Source organism: Falco rusticolus, chromosome Z (genome assembly GCF_015220075.1).
Source record: "Falco rusticolus isolate bFalRus1 chromosome Z, bFalRus1.pri, whole genome shotgun sequence".
In the NCBI taxonomy this organism is placed as follows: domain Eukaryota; kingdom Metazoa; phylum Chordata; class Aves; order Falconiformes; family Falconidae; genus Falco; species Falco rusticolus.
This window is the reverse complement of record NC_051210.1, coordinates 54,287,372-54,300,491: the sequence shown is the minus strand read 5'-3', so window position 1 is coordinate 54,300,491 and position 13,120 is coordinate 54,287,372. Positions and strand designations below refer to the sequence as shown.

At 39.8% G+C, this 13,120-nt stretch overlaps 1 protein-coding gene across 10 annotated transcripts; it reads left to right on the top strand.

Moving 5' to 3' along the window:
- The first annotated feature begins 297 nt into the window (after positions 1 to 297).
- Positions 298 to 12,199, top strand: LOC119141512 (programmed cell death 1 ligand 1-like). 10 transcript variants are annotated; one of them, XM_037373907.1, is made up of 11 exons: positions 298 to 435; positions 2,091 to 2,137; positions 2,285 to 2,344; positions 3,729 to 3,802; positions 4,242 to 4,310; positions 4,961 to 5,311; positions 5,798 to 6,079; positions 7,304 to 7,414; positions 9,624 to 9,674; positions 10,636 to 10,698; positions 11,902 to 12,198. In XM_037373907.1, exons 4-11 carry the CDS (start codon positions 3,766 to 3,768, stop codon positions 12,075 to 12,077), a joined length of 1,140 nt encoding a protein of 379 aa, XP_037229804.1. In that variant the 5' UTR covers positions 298 to 435; positions 2,091 to 2,137; positions 2,285 to 2,344; positions 3,729 to 3,765; the 3' UTR covers positions 12,078 to 12,198. The 10 variants fall into 10 exon arrangements, with proteins under 10 accessions (XP_037229804.1, XP_037229803.1, XP_037229806.1 ...); XM_037373906.1 differs by having other exon boundaries at positions 1,948 to 2,137; XM_037373914.1 differs by lacking the exon at positions 298 to 435 and adding an exon at positions 11,184 to 11,243 and having other exon boundaries at positions 570 to 2,137; positions 11,902 to 11,987.
- The last annotated feature ends 921 nt before the right edge of the window (positions 12,200 to 13,120 follow it).

Here is a 13,120-nt window from a genome sequence, read left to right as displayed (position 1 = left end):
GGGCCCGGCGCACAGGGCCCAGCCGGGAAGGGGAAGGGTGGGCCGGCTGCTGCCGGGAGTAGGCGTCGGGCGGCTGGCAGCTCCCGGCAGCGGGGAGCCGGGGTGGGGCCGGCCGGGCGGGTTGCTGCCCCACCGCCCCCTCCGGAGCGCTGTTTGCCCGCGCTTCGCCGACCCCCGGCCCCCCTCCCCCGGCGCCCGCGGGGGGCGAGTGGTCGCGGAGCCCGCCAGGCCGGTGCCCGGGGGCGGCCGGTGCCCGGGGGCGGCCGGTGCCCGGGGGCGGCCGGTGCCCGGGGGCGGCCGGTGCCCGGGGGCGGCCGGTGCCCGGGGGCTGCGCCTGTTACCGGCCTGGCTGGGCAGCGCCAGGCGCGGTTTGCCTGGAAAGCCTGTCGCAAGCGGAGGTCGAACGGACAAACCAACCCCCGCCAGCCATACTAGGTAACTATGCTGTAAAACGTGTGGGTATGTATAGATGCGTGTGTGTGTTACGTATATGAAACAGCAAGAAAACCAGCCCAGACACCCTCTCACCCACCCACCCTTTCCTGGTCTGTTTGCTACTGAATACCCCAAGGTGAGCAATGAAAAGGAGGAAACTAAATTAATGATATTGAAAGCCTGGCTGCATCGGTGGCTTCTGTGGCCTTACAGTCAGTATTTTGCAGATTCGTTTCAGTTTCTTCTTGTTGCATTTTTTTTTTTCTGAGCAAATGTCGCTAAACCTGTTTTTAAGCACAGATGAAATCACTGGAAATTAGCCTTCATCAGTCTCACCTGTTTCGGGAAATCCACCTCCGCAACCTACTAAAGTAGTTTCAGGTTATTAGAACCTAAACGTTAACACTTAGCTATTTCATACACCACCGTCTCCGTGCTCCTCCTACACACCAAGTGAAAAGGTTACAGGTTTTCTGTATTACGTGTTTTTGCTTCCGTGACAAACACTGTGAATGTGCTTTCAAGTGGAAAGAAGAAAATACTTTTTGAAAACTTTTCAGTGGTCATTGCACAGTATTTTAACTCTTCTGAGAGGCTCAGCCCTTTTTTGAGACAACATAAGCGGGTGAACTTACACTGAAACATATGTTCAAAGCTGTGTTTGGTGCTGTTGACCATGGTATCCCAGTACAGTCTGCAAGTTAATGCGAGTACATCCTTCTAATACTTGGGTTTTTTCCTGTATTCTTGAGTGACTTCTAGAATCAGTAAAAAGAAAGCGCTCTTTATTTTTGGCTAAGCTAATGCATAGGCTGAGCAGCTCTTCTTGCCTTACACAACAGCAAGGCAAGGGGCCTTCACTGTGCTCAGACCTTGGGGAAGGGGTATCTGTTCTTAGCAGAGAAGGGTAGGCAATGCTCTTCCCGTTATTCCTGCTTATGACCTTTGCAGACATGACTAGTAAGTTGTGTAGGAGATTTTTGGTCATTGTTAGCAGCTGTTTGGCACCATTTGAGATTAATGTTGTAGGGACCCTGAGTTTGTGTAGATGGATGACTTCTTGCTACTGGTGTTCCAAGGACTGTTGCTCAGATACAGCTTTGATCAGATGACATGTTTCTTAAAATGCCTGTGGCATTTTGTGTACTAATTTTCCCAACATTTCTGTCTCTGGTTACAGTGAACCACTGTTAGCAATAAAGAATTTTCCCTAGTGGGGAATTTTCCAATAATGGGGAAGTTTCCTGAAGAAGTAGGTGGAGTTACATCAACATTTAAATTCTGTCACAAGAAACCTTTGGGCAAATAGTTCTGTTTTTCCTGTCTTCTTCATTTGATTGTGATACAGCAGTAATACTGAAGAGCATTTTGCACAGTAAATTATCTTGGTTTTTATAAAACTCTGTTTGCATAGATGTCAGAAGCTGGCAGGAGGAGAGAAGGGGAATTGTGGCAGGTTCTGTAAGAAACAGAAGATTGCAGCTTTGCTAAAGTTCTTTCATTGGCATCTAGGTCTTGAGCTGCTTCAGCTGATCCAGCCAGCGGATTGTTCTTCTCAGGGTGAAAGAGGAGAAGGGTCTGTAATTGTTATTGCAACAGGTTTTTTAATGTGCATCTGGATTTGACCTGGACCTACTTTTTTTCCTCTCTGAAAGTGAAAAGTTGAGCCCAGCAGCAGACTTTCTCGCTCCTGCAGAATTTTGTAAGTAAGAGTCATACTTCTTTTTGTGTGCAGTAAGGCTTGTTTTCCTCTACAGTGGGAGAAAGTTTATGAATTAAAATTCAGCAACTGCAGGATACAATCTTGGGTCTTAGAACTGTAAAAGTTTACTTGTCATCCATCTTACAGGAGTTAATCAGAACACCTGTCCTGGAGTTCACACCAACATTCAGATTTCCAGACAAAAAAGTGGGTATGAGTTGCACGCATGGGTATGGGTATCTTTCTATGACTACAGTGCACATGTTACTTGTTCTGAGCAGTCTCTCAGCTACAGTGTCCACTTTAAAAAAAAAAAAAAAAAAAAAAAGTAGAAAGTATTTTGGGGCTGGGTGTGCTACAGCTCTGGTCATTCTGGCATGGGGAGTGTAGAGAGGTTGCACACTCACTATACCCATCAGTCTCAGCGGCTTGCTCGTCTGCAGGCTAGCCTCTAGAGTAAGCGCAATCAGAGCACACCTGTGAGATTGGTATGCCTCTGTCTTGTTTGAGAAGCTTTACTTTGGAGCTTAGTTGGTGCTCTGGACTGCTTGTTACACATGAGGCAGTGGCATCATGATGGAGGCACTCTCATGCGTTACCACCAGAAAATCTTAGGTACCCACAGGATTAGGCAGCGGTTTGCTAGTGCTTTTAAGAACATCACTTGTCATTAAGGGCTGAATTGGGTACCTAACCATCTCAAGAAACCTAGGATTTATTTATCAATGAAACAGATCTTTCACCCTGAGAATCTTTTATTTTCCTGTCCCTGTTAGCAGAACATCCTTTCGTAATTGCTCATGCCTGCCTCACAATGTGTTAGACTGACTCACTTTCTCAGCTCTGTCTGTGTTTGCTTCTGCAAACCTGCTATTGGCATCAGCCAGCAGCAGCAATCTGAGGAAAAAAGTAGCTTGAATCAATTTTTTATAAGAAGTCTAATTCCATTAAGCCGTAACACTGCAAAGGCACATGCCTTGTGATTGAGGACAATATTGTTACCTTATTATCATCTTAAAGTTGAAAGCCAGAGAAAGAAAGACAAACTTACCAAAATGGTAAGAGTCACAGTCCAGATAGATTTTCATGAGTTAGGAAGCATGATGGGTATTACAGTTGCCTAATTTCTTACACAAATGCTGACACTACCACTAGAAAACAGCTGAAGGCAATCTTTCCTTATTTTTCTGGGTCTTTGGGTATCCAAAATGAGGACTTAAGATTCTACAGTTTTCTGTACTCACTGAACACTTCCCTTACAGCGGGTTGAATATTTCTTGACAGTAATTTGAAAAACGATGGCAGTGTTTGATACCAGTATTCCTCTGACTTAAAACAGACACTTAGCAAGTGCAGGGTGTGTGTGAAGGTAATCAGTGTTTTTTAACGTTATAGTATTGTGTAGGAGTATAAAAGCTATGTCAGTAAAGAGGGAAAAAACTTCTGATGGAAAATTGAAATAATTTACATGTTCAGAGGTAAAGCAGCAGAAATTCAAGAAAATAGATTGTCTTCGTAGGCTGACTGTTTTTGTCACTGTTTTACAAAGGCACTATTGTGTAAATACTCATAAAGTGATTAATTACCACAGGAATTCTGTTGGCAGAATATGTAACTTCACAAGCCCCATGATAAGTACTGTGAGATCAGGTGTTACAAAACCAGGTATGTTCACATTATGTTAAAGTATGGCAAACAGGTGGGGAAGAACTAAATTCTTTTTCTTCCACCGAACATATATAGAAAACTTCTCCATACTCCTAGGAGGAACAGCACTCCCTGCTACAGTTTAGGGGAACAACTGGGGATTTGTCAGTATTTATTTACTAATTGACAGATAGTAATAAAGCATATGTTTTGCCATAACCAAGGGAAAATGTTTAAAGCAAGTAAAATCGGATATTCTTCCTGAAACTGTGCAGGAAGGTTTCTGCCTGATCATCTACTGTAGCTAAAGGTGCAATTTTGTCATGTTTTCAGCCAGAGTGGAATTCAGTGCCTTCTGTCTAGTTCTTTGCATGGAGTGACTACAAAGCGTATTTTACTGTGCAAATTAGAAAAATGAGCAGATACTTATACTTACCTATTATTTTTATCATTTTAGGTTCTATCTACATCATGGAAAAGCCTTTGCTTTTGTTTATATTTATATTCTACTGGCATTTCCTAAATGGTAAGAAGATGAGTCCTAAGAAGCAGTAGAACTGTTTAAGTATGTTTCCGTTCCATGTGTAAGCACAAAAATGTTAATTCTTCAGTTTTCTTTCAAGTGCTAGCGTCTGGAGTTTTTCCATTAATGTTTTAAATAAAAAGGTCTTAGCATGTTTTTACTTTTAACTAAATATGTGTGCTTTGATACAGGGCCAGGTTGAAATCCCCAGTGTTTCAGCATAGACATAATTTCAGACAAGGTACTATTTGCATTACACAAAAGGTTTTATTGGCACTGTCAAACCTGGGAGTTGTCATGTATTTAACATTGTGTGTAAAAACAATTGCCTTTTGTATAAACAGAGCATTCCTATCCAAGGCACTAACCATTGCCAGTTACTGTGGCAGTGTTCTGAAAGCAACAGGCTATGCACACATTTGCCTATATTTAGTACAGCATCACGTTGCATGTGTGCACAAAGTAGGTGTCTGCAGGTATAAATAACCCAGTTTGTACCAAAATTGGGCAAGTGCATACAAGAATGTTTAACTTTTTTGAACAGGGCAGGTACTTTTGGTCCTTAAAATGTCCTATGTATATGGTAAGGCATGACTTGAAAGATTAGTCTTAAAATTGGAAAAGTAAGGTTTCTTACAAATTTTGTTTTTCAGCTTTATTCACAGTTGAAGCCCCCCAGTCACTCTACACTGTGGAACATGGGAACAATGTGACCATGGAATGCACGTTTCCAGTGAATGGGAAATTAAAGTTTGGAGATTTAAGTGTCAGCTGGGAAAAGAAAGATGAGTTGAAGCAGGTTTATGCACTTCTTAAAGGAGAGGAAGACTTCAAAAGTCAACACAGTGACTTTAGGGGAAGAATAAAATTGTTGAAAGAAAATCTGAACTTGGGTCGGTCTCTCCTTCACATCACTGATGTGAAGCTCAGAGATGCAGGGTTTTACCGCTGTGTTATTGGCTACGGGGGAGCTGACTACAAGATAATCAATCTGAAAGTTAAGGGTGAGTGTGCTACTGCAGGAGGTTCAGTGTTCTCTGATACTGTTAAAAGATTTCGGAAGAGTCCCTGAAGTAAGACATGACTGTGTTAGCATTTAAAGAAACCTTTCCAGGGGTAGAAGCTGACTCATGGCCCTTGCACAGCTATTTATCTTTGTGTTTCTGTCTGGGTTGAATCCATGTTCTGTCCTTTATTTCCCACAATGCCATATGAGGAACTGTGTTGCAAACCCATTTAGACAGGATGAAAACCAGAAAGCAGATGTACTTTTCTAAATAGTGTCAAGACTGTAATAAATCCTGTACCTCCAGTTACTATGGAGAGACACAATAGTGATATTTACTTTTCCTATCAAGAGCATTATTTACAAAATCCTAGCTGATGTACAGAAACTGGACCGAGGGGCTAATGATAAAGAAATGCTGTCTTGCTAATATATGCTGTTCTTCTAGCTAACTACTAGTAATAATCTTCTTCCATTTGTTTAGCTCCTTACAGAACTATAACCCAAGGAGTAGTGAGCACGAGAGACAATGAATGGAAGTTGACATGTCAGTCAGAAGGATACCCACAAGCTGAAGTGATGTGGCGAAACAGACGATATGAAGATTTGACTGATAAGGCAAACACAAGTTATGAAACTGGAAGTGACCAGCTGTATCGTGTGACAAGTACCCTTACAATCAAAAGTAGGATCGATGAGTTTTTTTACTGTATATTCTGGAATAAAGAGCTGCAAGAAAATACATCTGCCATTTTACACATAGCAGGTAGCTTTTCTGATATTCACTTATGGCAATATACTTCGAAGGTACTATGTAACTTTTTCCCAGTTGTATCAGCTGTGATTTGGTTCTCTTTCCTATATATTTTTGAAAATGCTAAAAAGAAATTCTCGTGTTGTTATTAGTTATTAGTGTATAGTTTCACCGTAATAACATGTTCATCATGCACGTCTGGACAGAATTCAAGGGTAGAAATTTTGCATGACATACAGTTATGTGAAAATTGACTCTGAGTGTTAAAAAAGTTCCATTATTTGAAAAGCATATTGCTTAGAGCCTAGAAATTAAACCCTCCCCATATAAATTAAACAAACCTTTCAAGAAAATTCTGTTTTGATGATGGTAACTGTCAAATAACTTTGAACACCGTTTTGTCTTTTTCTGCAACTACAGCCTTTGCTTTGAGCAGATTTAAATCTAACAAATTGTACACAGATATTTTTTTTCTCATAAAGTCTGGATTGAAGGAAGATGTGTGAATGGAGAAGACCAATGCAGTTTCTCATTAGACCTTTTAACTGGGCATCACCCCTACTGCTTTTGATTACTCTTAATTTCTGCATTGTACCCTGCTGTGTTTGCACAAGCTTTCAACCAAACTGGAGACCTGAACCAACCCAAAAATAGTATTTCTGTTTATCAGACTTACTTGGTTAGGTCATTTCCCTGGTTCATCATGCAGTTTTAAAAACACGTGCTGGCAAGCTTTTTGGGACTGACAAGGGGTGGAAACAGGCAGCTTGAGAGTGAGGAAAGCCAGGCCATCCTTTCAGTGAGCGGTGAGCAGGCAAGTATGGTTTTAACAAGAAATGTCTCTGGGATTCAAGGAAGCCACTTACCCTTTGCATTCAGAACTTTACCAGCTGAGAGGCACTCCGTTCTCTTTCTCAGTCAGCTCTTTCCTGTAGTCCTCATGGAAAACTAAGCTTCTAACACTTCTAACCGTGGTGACAGGCAGGATTTGTGCTTGTAGGTAAAGACACTATCACATGGAATGAGGAAGGCAAAGATAAATATGAATGTTCCTTCTTTTCCTGTGTTGGGATGAGATATGGTGAAGCGCACCATCAGCACCTGACCTTAGACAAAATCTGAAATGCTGTTATCATGTCAGAACTGCTCATAGCAAAAGTAACATGGTGAAAATGAAAGGAAAAGGGAGAAGCTTATGCAATTATGTAATGTTTTGCCCCCTTGATTTTCTTGAAGATTCAGCTGATGGTCTTCTGTGGCCTAAGAGCAGACACTTTGTTGGACCAATTCTCATTGTGACCGCTTTCTTTGGATCAGTGCTTCTATTAATGCTCTACATAAGAAAAGGTATTAAAATTATTTATTTTAGTGTATCTCAGTTATTATCAATCTGTTCTACTGATTGCGAACCAGAATGCTAGGAGAAGACAGGGTACTAGAGTTGTTTTTTTTCCCTACATTCTCTAAAAAATTTCACTGAACTGTTAGTGCATGGGTTTTTTTAAGTGATCTAATTGTTATGAATTCTACATACATCTTGATTCTGGTTAAAACACCGTATAAACTGCGGACTACATATGAAGTGATAGATCTAAGGTTTTGAGTCTGAAAGATTTTTGTTTTTTTCTTTTCCTACAAGAGCGAATATTCCCACTGTGGCTTCAGACAACTGGATTTATACCCTTTGAGCTTTTTCAATTCACTTCACTGGCTTGAATTGGACATTTTCAGCATCACAGTATGCTGAAGAGCTGAAGCATTGACAATGATTTGTTTTCACTTGCTAGCTAACCAGAGAAAAATCTTGGGGAAATAATTTTGAGGGTGAGCATGAAAAGAATGTGGTTTGCCCCCAAGTTAAAGAAAAATGTTTGAAATGTGTTCCTTAACCTGAAATAAGTACTGCTACATTTTGTTCTTTGGTTGTTTGTGGGGTTTTTTCCCTTGGAGGCAAAGTAGGTTTGAGGATTTTATATACAGGTCTATTTTTTAGTCTTTTTTTTAACAGATACAATAAAGTCATGCAGGTCTCAGAACATCCATGGGACTCATCCAAAAATGTCAAAAGGAAGGTGGTTTTGCTGAACATCCTGGTTTTGAGCAGAACTCTTCCTCTGTATAACAGATTTGTGGATTTTTTTTAGCTGGTGTGTAGCTACTTCTTTTTTTCCAAATAACTTTTTGAGTTTGGTGGTTGGGGTTTTTGGTTGTTTGTTTTTTTTTGGTTTTTTTTTTTGTCCAGTTGTCTGCAGAGAAAAAGTACAAGAGGCATTGAAGCCGATACAATACTCCTAGCATTATATCATACTGGCATGACTGTGTAAATTATTACACAGTCATGTAATGTTCCAAAAACCTGAACAAGATAGCTGACTAAATGCTTCTCTTAAAATTCTTGAATTTTATAGATGTACATATGTGTAGGTAGCATGAAACTCAGCTGGAATTAATGCAAAGGCTAGTTGTACTCTCTTTTAAAGTGGTATCTCAACAGCTTCCACACTAAAAGGTGTACTTTCTGAGGTGGTGTAGCAGAACTGTTGGTTTTCCTGTGTACCTGCTCTCTTTTCCACAGTGAAAACCAGAAACAGCCCTAATTTCTGTCTAGAAACTACACAAACTATCTATGAATAAACTCCAGACCGAGCATTCACGTTCAAGTTGCAGAAAATAAATACAAGATAAAACTAAATGTGTTATATTCTAAATATGTAATATAACTGCGTAATATTCAGTGTTTTGGTCACAAACTTATCTCCTGCATTGGTGCTATGGAAACAAGTCCTGGGAGAAGTGTTTGTAAGCTTAACAGGCTTGCAGGTGATGCTAACAGACTGCAGAAGGCCTGTATATAACCCTGCATGTATAAGAATACACTGGCCTAATAACACAACAGGGACGTGAGCAGAACATGAAAGTGGAAGGAGGGACAGCAAAATCCTTTACTTCTCAGAAGATTCCCGCTGGGGATTTCAGTGAAGGTCAGAAGTTTCCTAGGTTGCTTGAGTAATGTTTATTGTTCGTGTATATACATGATAATGTATATATGTCACAATGTATGTGATTATCATGATTATGTTGTATATGCATGTGTGTCATAAACTACAAGTTGATTCAGAAGCTAGAGCAGTAGCAACAGGTTTTTGTTTTAAAACGCAAGCTGTCCTAGATGACAAATGATTCTTTCAGAACAGAACCTCCTTGGAATATGGGTGGTTTTCCCCTCAAAAAGCACTGAGAAAGTGATCCCCTTTTTGTTCCCTGTTGCCCAATATGTTCAAATTCTTGGTTATAATATACAATGGGAAAACATTTTCTACAGATAGTAGTGTATAGTATCAATGAAGTTCTGTCTTAGGAATGAAGAAAGGAAAAGGGAAAGGACACTGACAGGTCGGGGGCGCTCAAGAATATATTTTAAATTCTTTGAAGAAATGGAGGGGTTTGAGAACACTATGCTAAGCATGCCCTTCCCACCAGTGTGCTTAAGCTCCCATTAGCTCTGAAGTAAGTATGTTGTTGGTTTTTTAAATTTTTCTCTCTTATTTTCTTTCAGCTAGAGCAAATAAGGACACTGGAACACCTGTGGCTAGTTCATCAATAGCAAGTATGTACACACAGTATAAATATAGATCAGTGTAATTAATGCAGAAATAATTGCTTGAGAATTTACTTTGTAATGGTGCCAACCAAACACAGATTTACATACAGCTTTCATTTTGCTTTCTACTTTTCCCTTACGTAACAACTATAAATTACAATTGATCAGTGACTTTTTTGTTACTATGTCAACTTACTGAAAGGAAAACATGAAAGAAAAGCATATTTGTTCCAGGACCAGATGTAGTCCTGATATGCACAAGGACAGGGCGGTGTGCTATGATCTGGGAAGTCTGTGATAGGATAGGACATGCTCCCTGGGACATGTACCTCACGATAGCAGCATATTCTGGTGTGCAGACTTTATGCTGCAATTCAAACCATGTTGGCACAATCCTGTGTTTCCCCCAGTATTATAGTGTGCATTTGAAGGTCTTTGTCACACCATTGAGGACAGAGGGTTTTGCCCTATTGAGAAGAAGCTTTAGCTTCTCTTAACAGTTTCTTTTTCCTCCTGTTGAGATACTGATGCTATTTGCTATAAGCAAAGCTCAGTGAATGGCCAGTAGAAGCATGGCAGTCAGAAATAGAGGAAAGAGTGGAGAGAGAGTTAATATTTACAGCAGGAGAGAAGAGACTAAAATCCTTCAGCCTCCTCTCATGATGGCTCATGTATGGTATGGGATATTCTGTTTGTTGTATGGTTTTATTTGGAGACCACTATAAATTAAACTACTATGTGAAAATTAGTTCATACTGGCAGTTGGGGGTTTTCCTAAGAAAACCTCTCTTGTGAATACTTGCCCAAAATGGACACAACACTTGGTATTAATCTCTCCTCCCAGCCTGCATTTAAGTCACACCATTCCTGGATGACCTGAGATAGCAGCTTTTAACACAGATTTATCACTACATGAAAAGTTCAAGCTATGCTGACTGTTCTCTGTATGTGTGTAATTTGTTTAAAGAGCTGTCAAAAGAGAAGGATACACACGACTGCAGAGATGCTTCTTTTGAAGATGAGTTGAAATGTAAGTATAAATTATGAAGGGAAAAATAGTAGCAAATTGCACACAGTGTAAATCATCAGTAGTTATCAGAGCCTTGATTCATGGCTGGTTTGTTCAGTCCCCTGTTCCAACAGACAGATGCTCCAAGTCAGAGAGTTGAGGCGTGGGGTGTGCTGCTAGGGGTACCAACAGATAGAACACTGAATGTATTTGAAGAACTTTAAAATAAGATTTTTTTAAAAAGGGCGACCCAAGCCACAGCAATTTCACTGTATTTGCTAGAGTACTTCCCACCAGTGTGTTTGAACTATCACTGTATTTCCTCCCATGATCAACTTCTTATTCTATTTGACCTTTTAATTTCATTTTAGTTCTTTAATTTTGACAATAAAGGAAATTTTTTTGGTACCTCTGAGGTCTAGGAAAGAATCCCAATACCATGAAATGGTCTGCAACACCATATTTTGTAATTTGATAATTTTTTCATGTAATTCTTCCTTTTACAGATATGCAAATTGAGAAGACCTAGGGAAATCGGAGGAAGCTTTTTTTCCTCTGTGGTGAAGGTTTGACAGCTCAGATGTTCTTTGTTCTGTCTGTTAAGGGGGATATTAATTTTTTATTCTCATTTTGTGATGGCAATCTTTCTCCACCTTGTTGTAACTCAGGAAGAACTGCAATGAAGTACTAGAATCATTATAGCATAAAAAGTCCTTGGATTCAGGCTTCTGCATATGAGACTAGGTGTGAAGGTATTTATTTAAATATTAATGTTACATCATTCTCAAGTTTATGCACTTTCAAAGACATGTTTAATTTAAAATATCTTTAAGGTAAAGCACTTTAGGTCTATGACCATCATGAATTTCATGGCTAGTTCTTGAACAGGCCATTTTCTGGGCTTGTTTTTTTCCTTTTTTTTGCCGCCTCCCCCCACCGAGCTCTCACTTCTTGAAGAGGTTTTGTTTTCCAGCCTTTGAAGAATTTTTTCATTACTTTTAATCCTCATAAAAGATAAAGGTACAACAAAACAAGATGCCATGCAGACAGGGCATTTTTTGTCCCTACTATAGATCGTAAAAAACCCAGATACTCACAGTTAAGCCTGAAATAGGTGCTCTAACCCTCTTGGCAACTATGGTTTGGAAATTATTTGATAATACAGAGTTTCTTGATCTCTTTCTCTGAAATGTGTTTTGGGTTTTTAATTTCCTTGTGATATAGCTGGAGTATACTTAGTTACTGCTCATTACTCTTCTGACTTGGGGATAATGCAACTCTTCAGATATTTGAGAAGGACAGCTCTTGATTTGGACTGCTTCGTTGTTCATCTTGCGAATAGAAGGAAGAGAACCTTCTCACGGCTAGAACACGAAATACACGCTCATGTGATTACTTAAGAAATGCTGAGGGAACGGGGTCCTGGATCGCATTTCTTAAGCTATTGCTTTGTGACATTTTGCTAGGTGCATTTTCTTTGCTTTTATTGGGTCATACACAGATTAAAATTATTTATTACAATGCTATTCACAATTACATTTTTAAAATAAAATATGTTTGTTTTTCATGTGTTTTTTCCTTCTCACTTTGACTTGTCAATAAGTAGTGTTGGCACTACTTGTGCTTTTTCTGGGAAAATCATGTATCTAAAATTTGGGTGTAGAATAGTACCTACAACCATGTCATCCCTCTAATGGCTCCCACAAAGAAGAGAGAGTAGAAAGCTGGAATCTCACTGGGCTCAGGTTTTATTTTTCAGTTTAAAATAGATGGGTCTATTGTGCAGTCTTAAGAATGAGAATACAGCTCTTGGCCCAGGGCTTCACTGCTGGCAGTATTTGATCTAGCTAACGTAACATTGTGTTTAATACATCTCAGCAAACTGCCTTATATAGTAGGATAGAGAAATGAGTCTCTTAACCATAATGGAATTGGTAGACCCCAGTTAAGTAAACTAGATACTATAAAGTGATCTCCTAATTCATTGCAGAACTTGCATATTCTGATACCAGTTCTTGCCATTTGATCCTTTAAGGAGCTAACTTGAACATCCCATCCTGCTTCCCAACATGCTTTTTGAAGCTACAGTCTGGGTGTCACTGAAGATTATGGCCAAATCTTAACTGTTCCCAGAGTACAAGAATGGCTTTGGGAATGTTAAGGCCATTTCTAGAAAAAGCACTGACCCTCCTCAACACAAAAATGTAGCTTCATATCACCATGTAATGGTGGTGATTTTGGGCAGCCTCTTCATTTCCTACTTCCTCTTTAAGACTACAACAGCTGTTTGCATATTAAAGCTAAGAGTGTACTCCTGTCAGTTATTATCAGCCTTTGCAAGGCAGTGCTATTACCGCCGTGCTTAGTATCATGGAACTGAAGTTGATGTCTTTATCAAGCTCCCCCGGACAGCAGGAACTGTTACATTTATCTTTTCCCAGCA